Source organism: Peromyscus californicus, unplaced genomic scaffold (genome assembly GCF_007827085.1).
Source record: "Peromyscus californicus insignis strain IS unplaced genomic scaffold, ASM782708v3 Scaffold_5__1_contigs__length_169319896, whole genome shotgun sequence".
NCBI classification, from domain to species: domain Eukaryota; kingdom Metazoa; phylum Chordata; class Mammalia; order Rodentia; family Cricetidae; genus Peromyscus; species Peromyscus californicus.
This window is the reverse complement of record NW_026294573.1, coordinates 37,532,476-37,558,293: the sequence shown is the minus strand read 5'-3', so window position 1 is coordinate 37,558,293 and position 25,818 is coordinate 37,532,476. Positions and strand designations below refer to the sequence as shown.

Sequence of the window (25,818 nt, the reverse complement as noted above, 5' to 3'; positions counted from 1 at the left end):
ATCAGAGACCTTCACACTCTTTGAACTTGTCAGTTGTGGCACCTTACAACCTTGATACAGGATTTTCACTAAAGCCTGAGTTTTATGTTTTAAAACTATCATACTCTGGCCAGGCAGTGGTGGTGTACAGGCAGATCTCTGAGTTTGAGGCCAGCCTGGTCTACAGAGCAAGTTCCAGGACAGGCAGGGTAACACAGAAAGCCCTGTCTTGAAAAACAAATAAACAAAAACCATATTCTTTTTCTGCATATAAATTAAGAGTGTATTACAAAATATAAAATGTTAGTTTTTCATTGTCTGGGGCCTATGCAGGATCGCTTGGCTCGGCCTGGGAGGAGGGGACTGGACCTACCTGGACTGAGTCTACCAGGTTGATCTCAGTCTGTGGGGAAGGCTTTGCCCTGGAGGAGATGGGAATAGGGGGCGGGCTGGGGGGAAGGTGAGGGGAGCGGGAGGGGGGAGAACAAGGGAATCCGTGGCTGATATGTAGAACTGAATTGTATTGCAAAATAAAATAAATAAATAAAATAAAAAAATAAAAAAACTTGACCTATGTAAAGTTCTCTGCTCAAAAAAAAAATGTTAGTTTTTCATTGTCAGTGATTCAAGAAAACAAAGCTGCGAGCCTGTGAGAGTCTGAATGGAAATGATGACCCTATAGGCTCATAGGGACTGGCACTATCAGAAGGTGTGGCCTTGTTGAAGTTAAGTGTGGCACTGTTGGAGGAAGTGTGTCACTGGGGGTGGGCTTTGAGGTCTCAGAAGCTCAAGCCAGGCCTAGTCATCTCAGTCTCTTCCTGCTGCCTGCAGATCCAGATGTAGAACTATCAGCTCCTTCTCCAGTACCATGTCTGCCTGCATGCCATCAAGCTTCTCACCATAATAATAATGGACTAAACTTCTGAAGTGTAAGCCAGCCCCAATTAAATGCTTTCCTTTATAAGAGTTGCCATGGTTATGGTATCTCATCATAGCAATAAAACCCTAACTAAGACAGAACCCTTGGTGGATCTGGGATCAGGACACCTGTGTGTGGGCTGGTGGTCAAAAGCCAGGCTCAGAGTTGGGCAGTGGTGGCACATGCCTTTAATTCCAGCACTCAGGAAGCAGAGCCAGGCGGATCTCTGTGAGTTCGAGGCCAGCCTGGTCTACAGAGGGAGATCCAGGATAGGCACCAAAACAACACAGAAAAACCCTGTCTCGAAAAAAAACAAAAACAAAAACCAACCAACCAAACAAAAAAAGTCAGGCTCAGGAGCACACCGATTGGCAATCTCTAGCAGGAGGTAAAATATCATTAAAAAATTTTAATCTCGAGCCGGGCGGTGGTGGCGCAGGCCTTTAATCCCAGCACTTGGGAGATAGAGCCAGGCAGATCTCTGTAAATTCAAGGCCAGCCTGGTCTACAGAGTGAGTTTCAGGATAGGCTCCAAAGCTACAGAGAGAAACCCTGTCTCGAAAAAACAAACAAATAAACGAATGAATGAATAAATAAATAAATAAATAAATAAATAAACTAATCTTTATGTGTATTGATGCTTTGCCTTCATATGTCTGTGCATTGCCTTCAGAGGCCAGAAGAGGGCCTTGTACCCCTCTGGGGATGCAGTTACAGACAGTTGTGAGCAGTCATGGGAGTGCTAGAGATGGAATTTAGGTCATCTGGAAGGGCAACCAGTTCCTTAACCACCAAGTCATCTCTCCAGTTCATGATATTGTGTAAGATATATTCTTTTTTTTTTTAGATGTATTTATTTATTTTGTATACAGCATGTATGACTGCGTGCCAGAAGAAGGTACCAGATCTCATTACAGATGGTTGTGAGCCACCATTTGGTTGCTGGGAATTGAACTCAGGTCCTCTGGAAGAGCAGTCAAGCAGTCAGCTTGAATGTGTTCAGCATGCTAAAAACACACAGTAGCCCCAGACAACAAGTCATTGGTCTAATTGCTGAGGACAGGTGAGAGGAAAGGTCATTCAGTTAACCTATAAACTTGGTAGGACCTGAAAGTTGATGGTATTTGGGGGAAAAGTCACTCAGAGTATGAGGAAAGAGATTCCTTGCTCGGGGCCTTCTGAGATGCTAAGAGTGATGAGCACCAGATATGCATGCAGTGTGATGGTGGAGCCTCTTTTGTGGCCAGGGGAAGTTTCAAGGTCTCAGTGTTAGCTGGCCAAGTGTTGAATGCTCTGACATAGCCAGAGGAGGGAGAGTTTATATCCACAGGGCTATCTGGGTACTCTGCTGTGTCAGGGAGTGAGGATAAATATACCTACATGTGAACTGGGCCTGGATAAACTCTTATGGAGGCAGAAGGTACAAAAGCCAGAAGGTCCAGTAGTCAAAGGTCCAGTCGATAGGAATTAGATCCTGTCTATAACACAGAGTATTAGATCTGTTCTAGAATAAAGTTTTTGGGGAAGTTCCAGCTGCCAGGATAGTTGTCTAAACAACCCAATTGTTGAAAATAAACAACAGGAAAGGAGAAAGAAAGATCAGACCATGGGGTAAAGAAAACTAGTCCCTGCCGTGCGCCCATAGTTCCAGCTGCTCAGGAGGCTGAGGCCATAGGTTCTTTTGAACCCAGGAATTCAGAACCAGACTGGTCAACACAGTGAGACACCAGCTCTTAAAGCTGTTAATAAAAAGAGCAGGCAATGATGGGGCATGCCTTTAATCCCAGCCTTGGAAGTCAAGGGCAGGCAGATCTCTGAGTTTCAGGCCAATCTCTGAGTTTCAGGCCAGCCTGCTCTACAGAGAGAGTTCCAGGACAGGCTCCAAAGCTACACAAAGACACCCTGTCTTGGAAAACAAAAACAACAAAAAATAAACAAACAAAAGCACACAAAACAAAAACAACCAATAAAAAGGAAGGCAAAAATCAGTCAACAGAAGTGATTGTAGATGCCCATCAAGGATTCTGATAATTTATAACTTTTTTCCAAGTGAGTTTTCTCTGTGTGGCCCTGGCTGTCCTGGAAATTGCTTTGTAGACCGGGCTGGCTTTGAACTCAGAGATCTGCCTGACTCTGCCTCCTGAGTGCTAGGATTAAAGGTGTGTGCCACCACTGCCCAGTTCAGTGGATCTTTTCAAATGTTTAATTTTATTATTTTATTTATGTGTGTAGGTGTCTGCAGAGTCCATCAGAAGGCATCAGATCCCTTGAATCTGGAGTTATAGGCATTTGTGAAATGTTAGGATCTGAACTCTGTCCCTCTGCTAGGGCAATGAGCACTCTTAACCAATGAGCTATCTCTCTAGCCCTTAATAGTGGCTCTAATATTAGATCTCTAAGTTCTGGGGCAGAAGCATGAGAATAGAAACTAAAACACTGGGGTGGTGGTATAGCTTAGTAGGTAGACTGTTTACTTACTATGAAGCAAGCCTTAAGTTTAGTCTCCAATACTTCGTAAAGTCATCACAGGGAATAGAGAGAGAGATGGCTTAATTGGTAAAGTACTTGCCACACAAACATGAAGACTCCAGGACCCATGTAAAATCTGGGTGCAGTATCACAATCTATAACCCCAGTGCTGGAAATGGGTGCCTAGAGATAGGTGGAGTCTTAGAGCTCACTGGCCAGACAGTCTAGCTGAACTGGTGAACTCTAGGTTCAGGTAGAGATACTGTTTCAGAAAATAAGGTAGAGAGCAATATAGGAGCACATCAGACGTCAATCTCTAGCTTCCATTGGCATGTGTACCTACAGGCACAGGTACATACACACATACTAAAAACAACATTAGGTGTCCTGGCATATACCCATTATCCCAGTACTTAGGAGATAGAAGCAGGAAGACCAGAAATTCAAAGTCGTCTTTGGCTACATAGCAAGTTCCAGAGTAACTTGGGATTTCTGAGATCATATCTTTAAAAGAAAATGAGAGAAAGTAAGAAAAGCTGGGTGGTGGTGGCACGTGCCTTTTTTTTTTTTTTAATTTAACTTTTTTATTGACTCATTGAAAGTTACGCCTTTCATCCCAGCACTCAGGAGGCAGAGGCAGGCAGATCTCTGTGAGTTCTAGGCCAACCAGGTCTATAGAGTAAGTTCCAGGACAGCCAAAGCTACACAGAGAGACCCTGTCTTGAAAAACAACAACAACAACAACAACAACAAAAAACCCAACCAACCAACCAAACAGAAAAACAAAACAGTAAAGGAGGTTGTGGGTAAGCAGGACTTCTAACTAAAAGGAGACTCTAGTTATAACGTTCAAGGTTGAAACACATCAAAGGAAAAGGGCAAAGGATGGGCTTGGAGCTTTAGCTATGTTTAGCTCTCACAAGAGGAGGCCCCAGCCAGGAAAAGAGAATCCAGGGAAGAGGCTGGCAGCCAGAAAATTGCCAGCTTCTAAGAGGCTGCCGTTGTTGTCACTATTTTAAAGACAGTCATGCTATTTAGCTCCAGATTGCTTCAAATTTGTGATCTTCCTTCTCCAGCCCCTCAAGTGCTGAGATTATAAGCATGTACCACTAAGTCCATTTTCCTGAAGTTTTTAAATGGAAAAATTCATACAAAAAAAGCACCCAAGCCATCTCCCATCACAGAGGAAGATAGGGCCCGATTTAAGCTTCGCAATGATGTCCTAGACAGCTTTTAAAGATGAGGGGTGAAACATCTGCGGCTACAGACCTTGATGGTCCTCAGGAGAGGTGGGTGCTTTGTGGGGGATCAAGGCCAAACTGTAAAGTGTTTAAAGAATAGAGGAAGAGCGTATCTGAATGATCTAACTTCATCCGGGTATAGAGGCCACAGAAAAACAAAGGAAGGAAAAGCCCAACATTTCCATTCCCACACAGGTCCTCTAACTTAAAGCTTTAGTTTGGTGAATCGTTTGAAGTTCAAAATGTACAAAGAGAAGCTATCACTCACAGAAAGACCAAGGCAACAGTCTTCCTCCCTCCCTCCTTCTCTCTCTCTCTCTCTCTCTCTCTCTCTCTCTCTCTCTCTCTCTCTCTCTCTCTCTCCTTTGTTGTTGTTCCAAGAACGGAATGTGACTCAAGGAAAGCAACACACGATATAGTTTGGCAGCTGACTCTAGGAGTAACCCCGGAAGTCTGTATTAACCAAGAGGAATGGGTTTTTTTTTTTTTTCCTGTGAGGAAATGGTTTATTATAATAGAGAGACAGAGAGAAGACAGGAAAGAGGGAGAGAAGAGAGAAAGAGAGAGAGGGAAAGAGAGAAAGAGGTTGAGGGGTACAAACCTCCTTGGAGTGGAGAGAGAGAGAGCAGGAATGGATTTTGAAATGGATCTCCATAGACTAACTTTATTGTCTCTGGGTTCTCCACACCACAGATTCTATTTTTTATTTTATTTTATGTGTATGAATGTTTTGCCTGCATGGATATATGTATGCCTGTTGCCTGCAGAGGTCAGAAGAGAGCATCAGTACCCCCAGAACTGTATTTAAGGATAGTTGTGATCCACTATGTGGGTGCTAAGAATTGACCCTTGGTCTTTAGTAATCGCAACAAGCACTCTAAAGTGCCAAGCCATCTCTCCAGGCCCTTAATTCCCTTTTCTCATTATTATATACATTTATTGTGTAATGATTACATGCTGTGGGGTCATGTCAGGGTTAGAGAAGAACTTGAGTTGTTTCTCTTCTTCTGCAGGAGTCTTCTGGGATTGAACTCAGGATGCCAGGCTTCACAGCAAGTGTCTTTACCAGCTAGATTATCTCACTAGCCCTCATATCATGCTGCTGCTGCTGCTGCTGATGCTGATGATGCTGATGATGTTTTTGAGACAGGGTTTCTCTGTGTAGCCCTAGCTGTCCTGGAACTCACTCTGTAGACCAGGCTGGTCTCCAACTCACAGAGATCCGCCTGCCTCTGCCTCCTGAGTGCTGGGATTAAAGGCATGCGCCACCACTGCCCACCTGGAAGCCATGATCTCTAAGGAAAAAAATTGTTTTTGAGACAGGATCTCTCTATATATATAGCCCTGGAACTCACTATGTAGCTCTGCCTGCCTCTGCCTGCTGAGATTAAAAGCTGGTAACACCATGCCCAGCGTTATGTATTCATTTATTAGTGTGTATGTGTGTACATGTGGTATTGGGGGAAGACATGTAGATATGGAGGTCACAAGACAGCCCTGTGGATGGAATTAGTTCTCTGCTTCTGCCTTCACGTGAGTTCTGGGTATTGAACTTAGGTCACGAGGCTTACTTGGCGAATGCATTTACCTTCTAAGCTATCTCATTGGCCCTACTTCATATTTGTGAATATGTTCATCATGCTAGAATATTTACTGTTATATTTTCCAAAGACCTGCCCGATTAAAAAGCTCTCTTTAACTAGACTCGGTGATTTGTTCCAGGGTGATCATGTGACTGACCTAATGGGCAAAACCTATCCCCCAGAATTTCTCTGTTACCACACGGCAAAATTTGTATTCTGCTGGGTGGAACTGCTACTTGGGTGGAGTATAAGCCTGGATCTGCTTGATCTGTCCTTGGAGAAGCATCTGAGGGAAAGAGCACTGAGAATGAGTCAGATTCTTGCTAACTGTGTTCTAGTTACTTTTCTGTTGCTGTGATAAACACCGTGACCAAAAGCAACTTGGGGCAGAAAGGATTTACTTCATTTTATAGGTTAAGACCATTAAGACCACTAAGGAGGGAAGCCAGGGTAGAAGCTCACGCAGGACCTGGAAACCGTGGAGGAATGCTGCTTACTGGCTTGCTTCAAGACTTACCTTCAACTATCTTTCTTACATAGCCTAGGCCCACCTGCCTAGGGATGGGACTGCCTGCAGTGGGCTGGGTCCTCCGACATCAATTGCCAATCAGAGAAATACCCCACAGACACGTACACAGACCAGTATGATAGGGAAATTCTTCAACTGAGGCTCCCTCTTCCCAGGTGCATTGTTAACCACCCAAATTAGCTGTCCTACATGGTTTGAGCACCTCTACTCTCTATTCCTGAAGTGAGACAGACTACCCTTTTATTTGGCTTAAGCTAGGTTTTAGTCACAACTAAAGTCATACGTAATGACAGTGATACTAGGGCCTATGAAAGACTCGAGCTTGAAGGTGTCCCTTTATAACTTCAACAATTTTGCTTAATCTCCATAAAAGTTGATGACATGAAATATCACATAAGACGTAAACACAGGCTATGAAAAGATCTATATTGTTGTTGTTAGTACTATTAGTTCTGGGGATTGAACCCACAGCCTCAGGCATGGTAAGTGTGCAGTCTATGTCTGGGCTATGTTTCCAGGCCCCGAAGATCCCCAGATAACTGCTCCCACTGTGTCAGCCATAGGAAATTAAAAACAATCACACTGTTAATGAGCTCCTAAAAGTCTTTAGTGTTCTAACTTTGTATTTAACATGGTTAGGGCCAATCCAGGGAACTAAATCCGAAGTTTAAGATCCAGAAGGAAGTCAATTCCCTCATTGCCAAAAACTCCCTCTTTTGGAAGTCCACGCTTGGTAATGTGCTACTTATTTAGGTTTTATCCAAGCAATTTCTGACTCATGCTGATGTCAGTTTTTTTTTTTTTTGCTTATAGTTGGGGGTTCCAGTATATGATTAATGGACTCTTTTGCTTTGGGTAGCAATCATGGGAGAAACGTGTGCCAGAGCAAAACCATCCACCTCACAGCCAGGATACAAAAGGGAGAGGCAGAGACGGACTAGTCCCCCTATTCCCTCAAGGGCATAACCTCAATGACCTCAACCCTTTCCACCAGACGCTACCTCTTAAAATTTCTACTTCTCCAAGTAATGCCAAGAGGGAACCAAGCTTTTAAAACAGGACCTTTGGGAGACACTTAAGACCCAAACTATCAAACCTACTGTTAGAAAAATGAAAAAAAATGTGTTTTTTTTTAGACAGTGTTTCTCTGTCTAACAGCTCTGGCTGTCTTGGAACTCACTTTGTAGTCCAGGATGGCCTTGAATTCACAGAGATCCTCCTGCTTCTGCCTCCCAAGTGCTGGGGTTAAAGGCGAATGCCACCACTGCCTGGCAAAAATGTTTGTTTATAGAAGTGTAACAGATTACAAGGTGCAGCCTTCCTTAAATGTGGGAAATCACAAGTAAATTCTCAGAAAGCAGAGGTGTCAGGTTCTAGGCTACACCCTGTTGATTCTCATGCTTCCCAAGGCCCAGTTGATTGTTTCTGGTAACTGCCACTGCAGGTCTGTTTTACCTTTGTCTTTCTCTCCCCGCCCCTCCTACCTCCCTCCCTCCCTCCTTCCCTCCGTCCATTTTTTTCTTAAAGACATAGGGTGTCGCTGCTGTGTTGCCCATGCTCACCTCCAACCACTGGGTTAGGGTGGTCTTTCTATTTCCTGTTGCAGAACAGCTGGGAACACAGACCGTGAGCACACTGAGGCATTCTGTTCACTAGATACACTCACAGGCTCCTGAGAGTCAAGCTGTGAGGCAGGTCTAGCAGGAAGTTCTTGTCTGTCTTAGAGATCATGTTCATGGTGGCTTTTGACTGTATGGTCCAGAACAGATTGTTATTAGTCAATCTATGAGTGTGAAGCTTGATGGAGTGATAGACGGGACTCAAAGCAAGTATATGTACAGAGAAAACACTAAAGGCTTTCCAAGGAAGAGGACCTGAATTTCCTCCACAGGAGACAGCTTCAAGACCTGATTGATGAGATTATAGAGAACGTTTGACATTCTTTGCTGCCTAATAATGTCTGAACATTGTTCCCATTTTGGAGAGCTCCTAAGCCAGAACCCATAAACCCTGATATGATATTGAATATAATTCCAGAAATAAGATAATATTTTAGGATTTGGGCTACCTATGAAGTTCAAAATCTCTAACTAGAGATAAAATATACATACTTAAGTGGGAAGAGGAAAGCAACAATGATTAATCAAAAATAATTTTCACAGATGGCAGAACTTATAGCACAAGCCACCTCCTTGCTGCTGGCACATTTGGTAAGCGATAGGGCTTGAACCAGGCACAACTCTAGTCCATTGGGGAATAGAGAGTTAAAACTGGACAGTGGCTCAGAGTGGAAAGTCAGGGCCCTTGGGATTCTTGAGCTGCAACAACAACAATATAGTTGGATCATAATTTATGTGAATATTTGTATGAACACTTCTATTAAACCTGAGAGAGAAGTAGCCCTGATTTGGACCCTATACCTAAAGAGTGTTGATTGGGCCCTTTTCTGAGCCAGCGTTTCTCCTTAGGATGAGAAATCCATTGAGACAAAGGGAATTATTTACTCAAAGACCTTGCCTCTCACTTCGGGGTCATCCTCAGTGTCTGCAATTTCCTGATCCCAAAGCTTCTACTTGTTTCCAAGACCTACACAGACCCTTCCCATGGATGTGTTCTCCTGAGAACAGAAAGCATAGTGTCAGCACCCTTAGACCTAAGGTGGTTGATGGACAGCTGCTGGGAGGGGATAGGGGGAGAGCTTGGACACTTGCACAAGGGCCACTCTTACAGTGCAGGATGAAGCACAGGGGTAAGAAGACAAGGGGTCATCTCTGTCTCCTCCATGTTCTTCATGTGCCAGAACTCCACAGATCCTTGAATTTGAACTTAGTCTTCTGGGCTTTCATAAAACTGTATTTGATATGATATGGAGACTTTTTTTTTTTTTTTTAGTTTAATGGTGTATTTTATTTAGAACCTTTTAAAAATTTTGACATATGGCCTGTGGGTCTCCATAAATACTCTTGCCCCAGGCCCTACCAGTGTTACTATAGGAACATAATCAGGTGTCAGGAAGCTCTGAACTTATGCTGTAATATTATATTGCTAAAACAAAATGCCCAAGGATGGGCACTTTATAAAGAAGACTTACCTTGCCTTATGGTAAGGTAAGTTCCAGAAGGCTAAAACATTCAAGCTCAGGCAGTCACATCTGATAAGATTTATTTTTAAAAGTTTTTAATTAGCATATTTTAATTATACATAATAATGGGTTTCACTGTGTCATTCTCGTGCATGTACATAATATATTTTGATCATATTCACCTCTCGTTTTCCTCTCTTATCCCTCTCACACTCTCACCAATCTCCCCAACTAGTCCCCTTCCACTTTCATGACTGTGTGTGGGGATTAGGTTTTGTGCCAGATGAGGGGTTATTTATAGGAGCATGGGCAATTTACCAGTGTCTACATCACTAAAGAAAATGTCTCTCCCACCACATCAACACTAATCGCCTATAGATCTCCCGGAGGGGTGAGGCCCCATGAGTCACTCCTTACAAACAGCAGTTACCTGCCCATAAATCCTTAAAGAGGGGTGGGACCTCAAGTGCCCCTCCCAACTTCAGGACAGAATGTTGACGTCCAAAGCTTGTGCGGGTCTTGTTCTAGTAGTCACAACCGCCAAGGGTTCAATAGTGCAACGAGCATGTCATGCCCAGAAGACAGTGTTCTGTAACACTCCACCCCTTCCTCTGGATCTTATATCCCTTTCGAAACCACTCCTGTGATATTCCCTGAGCCTTGGAGGGGATGATATAGATGTTCCATTTTGGACCGAACATTCAATGGTCACTTATTCTCAGTATTTTGACCAGTTATGAATCTGTGCGATAGCTGCTGCCCACTAAAAAAGAAGCTTCTCTGACCAAAGCTGACAGAACTGCTAGTCTGCTGAGATCTTTATAGCACATAACACGACAGAGGGCATCGTGTGGTGGAAGTGTGTATGAGAGGAGCAGTCCACAGGAGAGAAAGCAAGAGGGTGAAGTGAGAAAGCTGCACTCCCAATGTATCAACTCTTACTCAAGTAATTCATCTAATCCCTAGAGGCCTAATGGACTCTCCGGAGATGGGCCTTGATCCTTCCCTCAGAGGCGTGCCCCCATGACCCAATTCCCTTCCACTGGACCACTTTTCAATACCTTTACCCCGTGGATCAAACTTCTAGCACATATTTTATGATACTTATATATAAGTATATACTGTACTGAGCTAGGGGGGTCAAGGTCATGATTGGGGAACCCGCAGAGACAGCTGACCTGAGCTCATGGGAGTTCACCGACTCTGGACCAACAGTTAGGGAGCCTGCATGGGACTGACCTAGGCCCTCTGCATGTGTGTGACAGTTGTGTAGTTTGGTCTGTTTGTGGGTCCCCTAGCAGTCCCTGGTGCTTGAGCTGGCTTTTGGGAACCCATTTCCCATGCTGGGTTACCTCACCTCGATGCAAGGGGAGGAGCTTGGTCCTGCCCCAACTTGCTGTGCTAGGCTTTGTTGACTCCCAGGGGAGGCCCGCCCCTTCCTGAATGGAGCTGGAGGAGGAGTGGATGGGGAGCAGTGTAGATGGGAGTGGGGAAAGGGAACCGGAGGAGAGGAGGGAGGGGAAACTGTGGTCAGTATGTAAAATTAATGAAAAAATTTTAATTAAAAAAAAAACAACAAGTATATACTGTACTCAATCAAATTCATCTCTGCATTACTGTATTGTCTTCTCTCTCCTCTTGGTTTTCTTCCTACTCCAAAGAGTCCCTTTTTTAATTTTCATGTCTTTTTGTAAAACTCTATATTCCATATATGAGAGATGAAAAAAAACCCTCATATTTTTCTTTCTTATTCGGGATTATTTCACTTAACAATATAATAGTAAATTCCATCCATTTTTCTAAAAGAATAATTTTTTAGGAGCCTGGGCATAGTGTTATATGCCTTTAATACCAGCAGCAGGAAGGCAGAGGTAGGCAGATCTCTGTGAATTTGAGGCCAGCTGGGGCTAAATAGTGAGACCCTGTATCAAAAATTTTAATTATTGGATTTATTTTTATTGTATGTTCATGAGTGTTAGCCTGCATGTATGTTTGTACTTCACATGTCTACCTGGAATCCGATGAAGTCAGGAGAGGGCACTGGAACTCCTGGGACTGGAGTTGACTATCGATATTAAGGTACCCAGGCTGAATCTGTAACTTGGCTACTGAGAATAGTGTCACAATAAACATGGGTGCCAACAGGAGAACTTTGGAGGGACAGTTATATTCAAACCAGAGCAACTCAGGAAATAGATTATTTTTTGTATTCATCCCATCCTTTAACTATTCCATTCAGATTATTTCCTTCCTTCCTTCTTTCCTCCTTCCATATTCAGTATTGGGGATTGACCCAGGGCCGTATGCATGCTAGATCACACTTGTGGATCACTCTGTCATAGAACTATATCCCCAGCACTTTTTTTTTTTTTTTTTTTGAGACAGGGTCTCACTATGTAGACATGGTTGGCCTGGAACTCTCTATGTAGACCAACATGGTATTAACCTCCTAAAGATCTTGCCTCCCAGCCTTCTTTTTACTTTTAATTTTGAGACAGGGTCTCACTGGCCCAGGTTTGCCTTGAATTCACTCTGTAGCCCAGGAAGTCCTTGAACTCGTGATCTCTCTGTGTCTGGGGATATAGGTTGCACCAGCAGGCCCAGCCTTCTTTGGTTCCCTTAGGAGTGGTTTCCTTTGAAATTCAGTGTTAGGGTGGACAATACCCATAGTCAACTCCAGAGGCTGACTCTGTTACAGGTCCAAATCTTTAAAGAGTCTAATTTGGAAAGGGGGGTCCTATTTCCAAATATTTTTGAAAGGCACACTAATTAACTTGACCTGGGTGGGATCACTTATGGCCAGGAGCAAAGTCCTATACAAGTTGAGGATGGAGATTCCATGCTGAAGTCATCAGAGGTATTAGAAGTCACCCACTACGATAGGACAATTGTCTCACCAGCCTAGGACAATGACCTTTACACACACTGTCAGGTCATAACCCATAAGCAAAGCTCTTTGGGCTACCTGATGTAGCCAGCAGGGTCCTTGAAATGAATGAATCATTCAGATACACAAAAGAAAATAATTGAAAACACTCTCCAATAAAAAGTGTCCCCCAAGGATATCGCTATGAAGAACTTGATTAGACCAAGTGCCCTTGAACTCACAGAGATCTGTTTGCTTCTGACTCCCCAGTACTGGGATTAAAGGTGTGCACTAGCATTCCCAGACCATGAAACCTTTTTAAAATAAACAAATGAATAAAATGAAAAAAATATTAAAAGAAAATTAAATTATGGAGCTGAGTATGATGGTTTACCTTTACAATCCCAGCACCTGGGAGACTGGCACAGGAAGATTACAGTAAGTTTGAGGCCAGTCTAGAATTCTAGGGCTGGCCAGCTTGGGTTCCAGAATAAGAGCTTGTCTCAAAACATTAAAAGAAGGAGGAGGAGGAGGAGGAGGAGGAGGAGGAGGAGGAGGAGGAGGAGGTTTGGTATTTGTGGTATGACTTTCCTTGGATTGCAATAGTGTATTACCACAACTGGCTGGCTTAAAACAATAGAGATTTATTCTTTCATAACATTGGAGGGCAGAAGTCCAAAAGTTCAAAGTCATGATGTTGGCAGGATTAGCTCTTTCTGGAGACTCTGAGGGAGGTCCATGCCCTTCTAGATTCTGATAATTCTTAGTGTCCTCTGGCTTGTAGTTGTATTGCTCTAGTCTCTGCCATTTTCTTCAAACAGCCTTCCATTTACGGTTGTGTCTCAGAACTACCTCTTTCTTTCTTTCTTTCTTTCTTTCTTTCTTTCTTTCTTTCTTTCTTTCTTTCTTTCTTTCTTCTTCCTTCCTTCCTTCCTTCCTTCCTTCCTTCCTTCCTTCCTTCCTCCCTTCCTTTCTTTCTTTTTTTGTTTTTTTTCTCTGCATAGCCCTGGCTGTCCTAAAACTCATTCTGTAGACCAGGCTGGCCTCTAATTCAGAGATCTGCCTGTCTCTGCCCCTGCCCAGTGCTGGGCTTAAAGGCATGTGCCACCACTGCCCGGCTCTTCATTTCTTATAAGGATATTTGTCATTGGATCTAGAACCCCCCTTAGATTAAAATGATCTCATCACAAGATCTTCAATTATACCCTTGAAGACTTCTTTTCCAAATAAGGTCATATTTAGAGCTTCCTGTGTTTAAGGATTAACAGATTCTCAGATAGAACTGGCTGAAGTGATATTAGGCTGTAATCATTTCCCCCAATATATTACTTGGTCAAAAAAAAAAAAAAAACCAACAAAACAGAACAGAGAAGTCATAGTGGTCTGTTATTGAGTTAAACATTTCAGGGATGAAGCAATTCATGGGTGAGAAGGGTATTGCCTGGCTCTTATTTGCAGGGTCCTAGGAGAACACTGTAGAAGCAGCAACCACAAAGCCCAATATCAAGCTAGGATGCTGGGCTCAATTCCCCCATTGTCTTGGAAAAGAAGACACGATCCAAGGGATGAGTTTCAGTTGTGGTTGGGGAATAAAGCCCGCAGTCAGTTCTGCAAGAACAGAATCATGAGGGTAAGATTCAGCAGTCGGAGGTCAGCAAGAGGCTAGGAGAGAGAGACTGGTAAGAGAGGGAAGACGGGGAGGACCAACAAAAGGCGCTATTTTGCCCTGGTTTTAGGGCCTCAGGGAAAATTAGTTAGTTTGAAAGCACAGGGGTCAGGGAAACTGTTATTGCTTGTTCGTATAACTCTCCCTTATGAGATGGTGGGCTTATCTTATTCAGGACAAACAGTATCTTACAGAGTGCTCAGCACAAGATTGGCTCACAGGACGGACAGGCTTAGGTGAAGTTGAAACTAAAGCTTGTCATTTTTGACCATTTTTCCTTTTTGAAATTCTGTGTGTGTGTGTGTGTGTGTGTGTGTGTGTGTGTGTGTGTGTGTGTGTGTGTTGGCTCCTGAGTGTGTATGTGAAGGCCACAGAAGGACCAGATGTCATCTTCTATTTCTTATTTCTTTCTGTCTTACTTTTTTTTTAAAGATTTTATTTATTTATTTATTTATTTATTTAGAGACAATCCTGTCTATGCTGCTCCAGCAATTATCGGCATGACAGTTCACACCAGTAATCCCAGAACTCAGGAGGTGAAGGTAGGAGGGTGAGAGGTTAGCCCAGGCTAGTCTTGAACTTGTGGAGCAGCACAGACAGGTCAATTCCAGAGGCCAACATTTGACTTTGAAATCTTGACTCTTTTCCTCCAAAGTTATGAAAGGATAAATTTTTATTATTTGAAGACACCTTGTTGTGGTAGTACATATGGTACCCTGAGAAAGTGTGTGTGTGTGTGTGTGTGTGTGTGTGTGTGGTGTGTGTGTGTGTGTTTTGAGACAGGAATTCTCTGTGTAGCCCTGGCTGTCCTGGAACTCCATCTGCCTCCCAAGTGCTAGGATTGAAGGCATGTACCACCACTGCCTGGTTCAGCTTTTTCCTTTGAATTAAGGAGATCTCTGTGAGTGTATTATTTTTAAATCAAATGATCAAGCCTCCTTTTGTTGTTTGTTTTGTTTTTGGAGACAGGGTTTCTCTGTGTAGTCCTGGCTGTTCTGGAACTCAGTCTTTGGACCAGTTTGGCCTCAAACTCAAAGATCCACATGCCTCTGCCTCCCCAGTGAAGGGATTAAAATGTGTGCCACCACACCAGGCTAACCAAAATTTGTGTTCCATACTTGTACTTTTCTTACTCAGAGATTTTTTAAAATATTTTATTTATTTATTTAGACTTATTTATGCCAGGACTGTTACACAGAGAAACCCTGTCTCAAAAAAAAAAAAAAGATTTATTTATTCAATTTTATGTGTTTGAATGTTTTAACTGTGAGTATGTATGTTCACCATGTTACATCCCTGGTAAGAAGAGAGTTGGATACCCTATAACTACAATCAAAGATGGTTGTGAGTTATCGCGTGAGTGCTGGGAATCTGCAAGAGCAATAAGTGCCAGAAACCACTGAGCCATCTTTCCATTCCCTCAAATGATGATCTTTCAGCCCCAGAAGCTACCCTACTTCTTCAGATCTTCTGGATGATGCTTCTGTAGAGATCAATGTGGAGACTGCAAAAGGCCTTTTGTTTAAAGATATTTATTATATAAACCACTTGAGATTTTCTTGCTTGCCTGAAGAGCAAACTGTTATCCCCACTTTTAAGCTTGGTTTGTCCAGTAAGAAAACTGGGCTGATTTTATCCTCAAGCAATTGAAAACATATAAAATGGATCCTGAATTCGAGACCTGTGGCAGTATAGTGTAATTACATATATTCTGGAAAGGTGGCATAAACTACAAAGTGCTCAGAACTATGGACATAACGACTGCGGAAGTGAGCATGCTTTAAAGCCCTATATGGAGTTACATTTCAGAAATGAGCTGGGTTGAAAAACGAAACTAATTCCTTTTCTAGCTGCTGAGCTTTCCTGAATTTTCTACAAACTGCTTGGAATTTTTCAAACAATTCACAGCTGATAAAATAGAAGGTGGCGGAACTGAGTGTCTGTGGTGAAAACCCTGGAGGCAGCTGGCAGGAGAAGGTCACTGTGTTTCTCTCTTGGTTCCTGTAACCAAAGAACCACACTCTTTTTCTCTTCTTCTTTTCTTCTTTTTTTCTTTTTGTCCTTTCAGATAAACCAGGAATCGGCTGAGAAGCTACCGAAAGAATGACTAGGGGAATCTGAACCTAGAGTGCTGGAGAGCCTCCCTGGAGAATTTACTTGTAACATTTGCTTATTCACTCACGGAACATTTGCTGACCACTCAGTGTGCCACACCCTCAGCTGGCCATGGATGACTCAAGGACGTGCTCTCCACCTACAAAAGAATCATCATTATTTTAATATTTTTGAGACAGGGTTTCTTTGTGTAGTGCTGACTGTCCTTGAACTCAGAGATCTGCCTGCCCCTGCCTTCTGAGTGCTGGGATTAAAGGTGTGTGCCACCACCGCCAGCTCTCTCTCCCCACTCCCACCCCCCATTCTTTTTTTTTTTTTTTTTGGTTTTTCAAGACAGGGTTTCTCTGTGTAGCTTTGCGCCTTTCCTGGAACTCACTTGGTAGTCCAGGCTGGCTTCGAACTCACAGAGATCCTCCTGGCTCTGCCTCCCGAGTGCTGGGATTAAAGGCGTGCGCCACCACCGCCCGGCTCCACCCCCCATTCTTAAAAGATAAATTAAAGCTGGGTGTCATGGTGTACACCTTCAATCCCAGCACTTAGGAGGCAGAAGCAGTTAGATCTCTGTGAGTTCGAGGCCAGCCTGGTTTACAAAGTGAGTTCTAGGACAGCCAGGGCTACACAGAGAAACCCTGTCTCGAAACCCCACCCTACACACACACACACACACACACACACACACACACACACACACACACACACGGAAGAAAACAAAATATTTTGTGTTTTGCATGTTCTTCATGCATGTATGTCTGTGTACCACGTGCATGCCTGATGCTCACAGAAGCCAGAAGCAGGCATCGGATCCCCTGGAACTAGAGTTACAGTCAGTTGTGAGCCCCCTGTGGGTGCTGGGAATCAAACTAGGGCCTGTGGAAGAGTGGCCAATGCTCTTTTAACTGCTGAGCCATCTCTCAGCTCCAGGGAATTTTTAAGAATGTTGGTGAGGTATGTCTAACAACACATGCTTTAACTTCGCCCAAGGCAGAGGGGCTGATGTGAACACAGTCTTAAAAACGACTGTAAGGAAAGGGGAGCTTGCCACTTTATACTGTAGTATGTTTATGGAGGATAATTTTTTACTGTTCTGAGAACTGCAAGTACTTCACTATAGTCAATTCTTATTTTACTTTTGAGACAGAGTCTCATGTAGTCCTGCTGACCCTGAACTCACCATGTAGCTAAGAATGTCCTGTACTTCGCCCTTGAGGAATTCATTGTTACAGTAGGCCTATTATTGATAATTAGGAGACAGGAAGAACTGTGTGAGAAGAGACGAGAGAGGTTGGTGGAAGCTAGAGCATCATAGGCCTGAACGCTAGGCTAAGAGAACAGTTTTCCAGAGGGCAAGAGAAACCTCCTGAGTTAGAGGAAAGACACGTAGGTTTGTTTTTGGTTTTGCTTCCTCCTGCTGGAGATTGCACCCAGAGCCTGGCCTGTGTTAGGCAAGTCCTTTACCACAGGGCTACATCTCAGGGTTGATTTATTTATTTATTATTTAGTGCCATGACTCTAGCTGTGTGGTGTATGGACGAAAGAAGGCAAGAAGATTAGGAAGAAGCTATTAAAATGTGATTCAAGTAATAGAGGGATTCTAGGACTGAGGACCGAGTCATCGGTAGGGCACTTGCCTAGTACGTAGGAAGGAAGCCCTGGGTTCAGTCCTCAGCACTACAAACAACCAGGAATAGTGTCACAAGCCTGTCATCTCAGCACTGAGGAAGTGAAGGATGAAAGGTCAGAAGTGCAAAGTCATCCTTGGAAGCCAACTGGGCTACATGAAACCCTACCCTGGGTAAACAAATAGAACAACAACAACAACAACAACAACAAATCAAAGGATTCTGGCCAACTGCAATTTGAATTAGTTTTTTTTTTTTTCCAATTTTTATTTTTTAGTACATTGGGGTTTTACCTGCATGTATATCTGTGTGAGGGTGTCGGGTCCCCAAAACTGAAGTTACAGGCAGTTGTAAGCTGCCATATGGATGCTGGGAATTGAACCCGGTTCCCCCGGAAGTACAATCAGTACTCTTAACCGCTGAGCCATCTCTCCAGACCCTGGGTTAGCTTTTTCAATGAAAACTTTTAAAAGATATATATCTGGCTGTCCTGGAACTTGCTATGTAGACCAGACTAGGCTAAAAACTCATAGATCTGTCTGTTTCTGCACTTTCTCCCAAGTGCTGTGACTAAAGGCATGCACCACCACTTAAGATATACTTTTTAATTATTTATTTTATGTGTATGAGTGCTTTACCTGTATGTACATCTGTGCCCTGTGTGCATACCAGGTGCCTATGGAAGCCAGAAAAGGGCATTAGATCTCCTAGAACTGGAGGTAGAGACAGTTGTGAGCCACCATGGGGTGCTGGGAATTGAACCTTGGTCCTCTGCAAGAGTAGCAGTGCTCTTTTTACTGCTGAGCCATCTCTCCAGCCCTTCAGTGAATCTTTTTCAGGCTTGAAGTTAATTGTATGTAATGGAGAAACAGAAATAAAGAGATTTCACGTTTAAACCAAGTATGTAAAAAGTTCAAGTACGTAAAAGTTCAATCCCTAATATTATGTCTACTGGGTAGCTTCTACTTACCTGCTTATGTGTCTATATCAGCCGTTCTCAGTCTGTGGATCACAACTCCTTTGGGAGGTTGAATGATCCTTTCATGGGGTCACATATCAGATATTTACATCATGATTCATAACAGTAGCAGAATTAGTTATGAAGTAGCATCAAAAATAATTTTGTGGTTGGGGTCACCACACATGAGGAGCTGTATTAAAGGGTCCCAGCATTAGGTAGATTAAAGACCACTGCTCCAGACCACCACGACTTTGAGGCTCCCTCAGCATTCTGTCAATTTCACTTTCTATACCTGCCATTATTTTATTCCTGTGTTGGGTCTCCTCTATGAGTCTGGAGAACTTGATGTTCGGGACTCTTTCCTACTCATTTTGTATCTCAAGGTAAAAACATTTGCTAGCTGAATAAAGAGGTGGAACTGTGATGTCACAGAAAGGGCAACGAACCTGGGGCTCAAGTGTCAGCTTTGTTACTAAGTGATTGCATGACTTTGAACAAGTTCCTTCACTGATCTGGGTCTCAATTTCCTCATCTGTAAAATGAGAATAAAAATACAACCCTCTTCTCCAGGGTTATGGAGATGAAATGAGGTAACAGAGCTCACCAGCTGCTCTCCCTGTTTGTGCCCTGCCCTAGCAAAACAGCCTGGACTATTGTTCCTGTCATTTGGATCTCATTTGCTCCGTCTCCTGGTGAGAGCCAAGCTGAAATCTGTTGCCTTGTTGGAGGGGACATTTGTAGAAGCGGCATACATATCATCCAGGTGGCCTCTGTGTTGCTGGAAGGACAGAGACTAAAAGAGAGGAATATGTCAGGCTAGAGAGAGATGTACTTTCATATCCCTTAAAGCTGAAGAACCCAAGGTGGGGAGAGTGTGGCAGAGCAGCTCTCCATCATGTGCTGATGGGTCTAAGCTCCCTAAGCCCAGGACTTCATCAACATTTGGACGAATGAATGCCTCTTCTATAAAGCCCCTCTCATTCATCTACCATCATAATGTCAGTGCCTTAGGCTGATATGATTAACTCTATCATGACTATCCAAGTGTTCAAAAAGGATGAGGGGAAGTAAAAAAATGGCAAATGCTATATAAAAGAGATGATATTCAGAATGATTTTAGGCATAGCTACCTCAAGAGATGTCTATCAATTCCTGTATGAAATGTCTTTCTAGAAGATCTACTAACATTGCTCTTCTTGCAATATAAGGGAAACTTTCCCATCCAAAAGCACGTAGCTTAGGGAGGCCCTAGAAGCTGTAACTGATAGTTTTAGTGTTTTCTTTGCTTCCCGTTTATTAAGTGAATTTATTTAGCTGCATGGACTGGGTCTCAGGAGATAAGTGGTCAAGGGAAGGTGATGAGAGGGAGAAGAAAAGGAGATTGAGGCTAGTGGAATTCCTCCTCAAAGGCTAAAGTCAGTCCTGATGTTAAAGCTAATGACGTTTTCATTTTGCCAACCTTAAAAAAATATTTTGTGTTCAGATGGCACCTTTAATCATGAATAACTTTTGGCTGAGTTCCAGGCAGATTCTTCTGGCACAGAGAACTCTGAGATCATACACTATATTCAGAGCAGAGAAGAAAATTTTCATCCACTTCTGAAATATAGAGGAGGGGAAATGGAGCATATTTGAACAGTTTCATAACAAAACCATACCAGGGTTAAAAAAAAAAAAAAAAAAAAGGAAGGGCATCCTAGCTATTTGGAGTTTAGAAAGGTACTATTCTAATTATTAAGTGGCATTTTTCACTCTCAGAGTATTACATAATAAATTAAGTAGCTTGCATAAATCCAATGGCAATCTTCTATTTCAAATATATAAATAGAGGCAGATAGATTTTGTGATTTATCTAAGGCTAATTGAAGAAAGGAGGGAGGCCAAAAAAAAAAAAAAAAAAGCACCTCCCAAAGTAGCAGGTTGTGACCCAGGAGTTTGAGCTCTGAAAGCTGAATTTAATCCACACTCAGGCCAAATATAATCCTCCAGTATGGAAGTGGTCCAGGACACCAGAGCTAACATTTTTTACCTTTGCCAAAGAGCCAGAGGCAGTTAAATGACAAGCAATCAGAACATTGATTCTGTTTCCCAACTGAAAGAAAAGCCAGCATCATGTGATAGGCACTTCCCACCATGGTAGGACAGATTTAAGCATCTTAAAGGGAATGTTCTGTTTCTGGACATCCCCATAGCCTCTTGTACCACTCATTCCTTGGAAGTCTACTCAACAGTCTGTTTAAATTAGGGTTTTGGCTCATACAATTTTTGGTGGCAAGGTTGAATCATTGCTGTCTTAGTTAGGGTGACTATTGCTGTGATAAAACACCATGATCAAAAGCAACTTGGGGAGGAAAGGGTTTATTTCACTCACAGTTCCATACACCAGTTAATAATCAAGAGCAGTGAGGGCAGGGACTCAGGCAGGGCAGGAGCCTGGAGGCAAGGGCTGATGCAGAGACCATGGAGGAGTGGTGCTTACTGGCTTGCTTTCCCTGGCTTGTCTCAGCCTGCTTCCTTATAGAACCCAGGACCATCTGCTCAGAGATGGCATTACCAACAACGGAATGGGCCCTTCCACATCAATCCACAAATTAAGGAAATGCCTTACAGGTTTGCCTACAGCCTGAGTGTATGAAGGCATTCCCCCCACCTCCCTTCTTTTGGGGGCAGTTTCTTAGACAATGTTTCTCTATATAATAGTTCTGGCTGTAGACCAGGCTGGCCTTGAATTCACAAGGGATCCAGCTGCCCCTGCCTTCCAAGTGCTAGGATTAAAGGTGTGCGCCACCACCACTGTCAAAGGCATTTTCTTAATTGAGGTTACCTTCTCTTAGGTGACTTTAGCTGTTTTAAATTGACATAAAACTATCCAGCACACTTGCTTTATGCCATGTATCAACCTGGAGCATTTGACTTATACTGTGTTACTTTTTCACTCCACCCCCCCCCTAAACCTTAGATATGAGAAATACTCTGTATTTTAGAAACTGAAACCCCATCACAAACTGATGAAAAGTGGTCCAGGCAAAAGCTGCAGTAGAAACAGAAAAGCCATTATCTTTTCCATACTTTTGTCTCTTCACTTTCATTTTGTTTGGGAATGCACATGGACACCTGTGAGCAAACGTACACCAACTTGCCCGTGAGGGATTGTTCTGCCTTTTGAGTTATCAAATGTGAATACTTTTGGCATTCAGATATGGTAAAGTAGAGACTGCTGGGAAGTCAGCCACAAATTAGAGTTGATCTTCCAACATCTTCTACCTGAAGGAGCAGTTCAGGAGATTAAAATTAATGAGTCCTGCTCCAGAGCTGCTCTAGCTTTTGAAACACATTTCAACTCAAGAGACAGAAGAAAGCATCTCGAGGATTCTGAAAGAATTCTTGTGTGCTTTTGAAATTTGTTTCCTTTAAAGCTTAACCCTGTCTGTATTTTCGGATTCTTTATCTCTTTACTTTGTATCTAGTCTGTACACATTTTGATTTTGACTGTTTCTGGGGCCTGTCTCAGCTCAGGACTTCTTTTTGTTGTTGTTGTTTTATTTTTTTCAAGACAGAGTGTCTCTGTGTATCCCTGGCTGCCCTGAAACTCTCTCTGTAGACACGGCTGGCCTTGAACTCAGAGATCCACTTGCCCCTGCCTCCTGAGTGCTGGGACTAAAGACGTGAATCACCAATGCTGGCCTAACTCAAAACACTTTTAAGAAAAGCAGAACCGGGGCCGGGCGTTGGTGGCGCACGCCTTTAATGCCAGCACTCGGGAGGCAGAGGCAGGCGGATCTTTGTGAGTTCGAGGCCAGCTTGGTCTACAGAGCGAGAGCCAGGAAAGGCGCAAAGCTACACAGAGAAACCCTGTCTCGAAAAACCAAAATAAATAAATAAACAAAATAAAGAAAAAAGAAAAGCAGAACCACCTCAGGAGGATGAAAAGTGGCGGCTGTTCCGGAGGCTAATCAATACACAGGGCTTAAATCAGGTTGTCAACTCAAACACAATGGGCTTTGTTACTCCAGTGTGAAGAGGAAACAGCAGTTTTTGGCCTCCTCGGACTGTATTGTAGAGCAGGATGGCAATTCCAGGCACAGGTTAGCTATTCAGCGGTCCCCGGCAAGTTAATTAGCTGTTTCTGCAATGCATGGAAATGTTCAGCATTTTTATACTGAAGCTGGTCTCCGAGCTTTAAGTTTGGAGGCAGGGGACTGTGTGTGCGGAAAAGGGTCTGTCAGGGAAACAGAAATAGTGGCTCTTTGGCGAGAGAACCCAACACCTGTGATTTACCTCAGAAATCACACTCACTATACTTCCAGAAATTTTGTTTTTATGAGTACTAGAACTGGAGGGCTTGCTGAGATGCCTCACTATTTACTTGAGCGTTGAGTTATTCTGGGTTCAAAAGTCCTACAGTGGGAAGCAGAGTAGCGGCAAAAATGACTCCCCAAGAAATGCCCGAGGTTCAGATACCCGTCGGGAGTTGCGGGGGGGCGATGGGCACCCTGTCTGGATAGGAACAGTCATGCAAGTGGGTATGGCGACCTTTGCTGGACCTGACGCTTTAACCCAGGGGTAGGGGAGGGCGAACGCGGCAAGGCGAGGAGGTGTGTGAGGAGGAACTCTGCCCTGCGACTCCAGTGGAGCCGAAGAGCGTGCGCCCAGCCAAGTGACAGCACGCCCCGCTACCACCGCTCCCCTCCCCCGCGGCCAGTCTCCAGGCAGAAGAGTCTAGCGCCAGCCCGTCCTCCCCCTCGTCACTAGTCCGGGCGGCCCGAGTCACAGCGGGAGCCCCGCCAGTCTCCGGGCAGCCTGAGCCCCCCGAGCGCTCGCCCAGCCTGTCAGTAACCGCCGTTTGCGCCTTCTTTCTTTCTCCACAACCCCTCCTCTTCCTCCTCTTTTCTTTTTCCCCTTCTGCCTTTGTCCCGCTTGGTAACTGAGGTCCGACCAATCGCCGCCTTACCGGCCGGCGCCGGCTCTCTTCTGATTGGCCCGCTCGGGGCGCGCAGCCGTCTCCGCTCCTCAGCTGGAGCAGGGCAGACAAAAGACGCAGGCTCGGGCTCCGGCAACCGGGCTCAGCCAATCACCGTCAGCCCCCGTCTCCTGGCGGAGCTCGCGTGCGCCGGGCTCTGACTCCTGGCGAGCGGCCAGCGCCCGGGCTGGACCATTCGGAGTGAGGCTGGGGGTAGAGACAGAGGTTGACCAAAGAGTAGAGTCTGACACGGGCACGGAGAGAGTTCAAAGTCGGAGTGGAGGGCTAGACGAGGGAGTCTTCCTCAGGCGCTTGACGATCTTCGCACGTCAAGATGGTACGGAGTGGAAAGACCCGTCGTGCTCTCGGCTCTTCCCCCTGCCCCGCGCGGTTGGGTGGCGCCCCAGCGGGGGTGGGGAGGGCGGGCGGGGGAGGAGGTCCCCTCCGCGCAGTTAAAATGAAACTCTAGTGGTTGGCTCCCCGGCAGAGCGTGAGGGGAGCCGGCGCTGGCGGGGATACCTCTGCTCCCCGCGCACAGCCGAGCTGACTGACTGGACTGGCCCACGGGTCGCCATCCCGAAGCTGCGGAAGCTTGGGTTCCCAGCCTGACGCGAACAGAGCCCGAGCCCCAGTCCCAGAGGGAGTCGCTCTCTGCAGACCAGTGGGACCCCGAAACTTGAACGCAACCCCCCCCCCTTTCCAGCCTTTGTCACTTCCCCAGCTTTCTCCCAACGCGTTCTTTTTTTTTTTTTTTTTCCTCCTCTCCCATTCTCTCTCCTCCGAAGGACACAAAAGTGGCTTCCGCTGAAAGATTAGGAGGCGGTGGGGAGCTTTTTCCCTTCGGAGAGCGATTGTGTAGGAAGGATTTTTCGGGAAGCGGCTTTTTAACACCACTGCTCTCTGCTTTCCGAGCCTCTCTGTAACCCTCTGAGGTAAAACCCCGTAGCTTTGAAAGTTCGGGGCATTTTGTTGGGTGCTGTTGGAGGAGAGAGGGGGAGGATCTTGTCCTCATCCCAGTAGTTGGCTGGACTTGTACTGGCCGTTGGAAACCCCGAAGTACATTTCCGTTTGGAACTTTAGCAAATATATATAGTTAGATTTTGAAATACCAGATAAAAGATATATATGCTTTCTATATATTTCCTGACGACCTGCCCCTGACAGCGCGATGTACAATACGGTGTGGAGTATGGACCGCGATGACGCAGACTGGAGGGAGGTGATGATGCCCTATTCGACAGAACTGATATTTTATATTGAAATGGATCCTCCAGGTATTTGGGAGCAAACTTTTAATTTTTTTTGGATGGGTCTGATTTGTTCTTAACGAAACCCCGGTGATGTTTTCAGGCCAGAAGTATTGTTGGGTGCGCCAGGTTCGGGATGAGGGGCAGATTGCAGTTAAAGCTGCAGTAAAACTGCTCTGGCTTATACCTTTAAAGTTTGCAGTTAGGACCCTGATCCCATTGTCCGGAGAAGGTGGGGGTGGGGGGACTGGAGTGGGGGAGGGAGGAAAGATCAGTTTTTGGCTTTGCCTTTGCATGTCATTCAGGTTTTTGACGGGCCTCCACTTTTTTTTTTTTTTTTTTAAAATAATTCAAGATTTCTACCTGCAAGGGATGTTTTACAATCCATTCATGAAGACAGTCTTTCCCTTTGTGAGAATTCCTTAAAGCTTATACTTTAATGCAGTTGTCTGATTTGGTTCGTTGTATTTTACCTTGGTTAACTTCAGAAACTGAGTTGCCTTTGTGATTCTTCATTTTAAGACTCCGTGTTTCTCTCATAGAAACCAAATGCCGGTTAGTGATTTTCAGGGATTGGGCGGT

At 44.3% G+C, this 25,818-nt stretch overlaps 2 protein-coding genes across 4 annotated transcripts in view; both read left to right on the top strand.

The window, feature by feature from the left end:
- The window catches only part of P3r3urf (PIK3R3 upstream open reading frame), a 34,557-nt gene extending 28,604 nt beyond the window's left edge, over positions 1 to 5,953 (top strand). Inside the window, exon 2 of the mRNA XM_052715938.1 lies at positions 5,622 to 5,953. The gene's annotated coding sequence lies outside the window, so the exon portion shown is untranslated. The remainder of the gene's footprint in view (positions 1 to 5,621) is intronic.
- Positions 5,954 to 24,212: 18,259 nt separating this feature from the next.
- The window catches only part of Pik3r3 (phosphoinositide-3-kinase regulatory subunit 3), an 88,412-nt gene continuing 86,806 nt past the window's right edge, over positions 24,213 to 25,818 (top strand). Inside the window, exons 1-2 of one of the 3 annotated variants that reach the window (XM_052715928.1) lie at positions 24,213 to 24,326; positions 25,154 to 25,263. In XM_052715928.1, the coding sequence (XP_052571888.1) occupies positions 25,158 to 25,263 (106 nt within the window). In that variant the 5' untranslated portion in view covers positions 24,213 to 24,326; positions 25,154 to 25,157. Of the gene's footprint in view, positions 24,327 to 24,459; positions 24,922 to 25,153; positions 25,264 to 25,675; positions 25,792 to 25,818 lie in introns of those variants that run through there. The other 2 variants (XM_052715929.1, XM_052715932.1) reach the window with 2 other exon arrangements.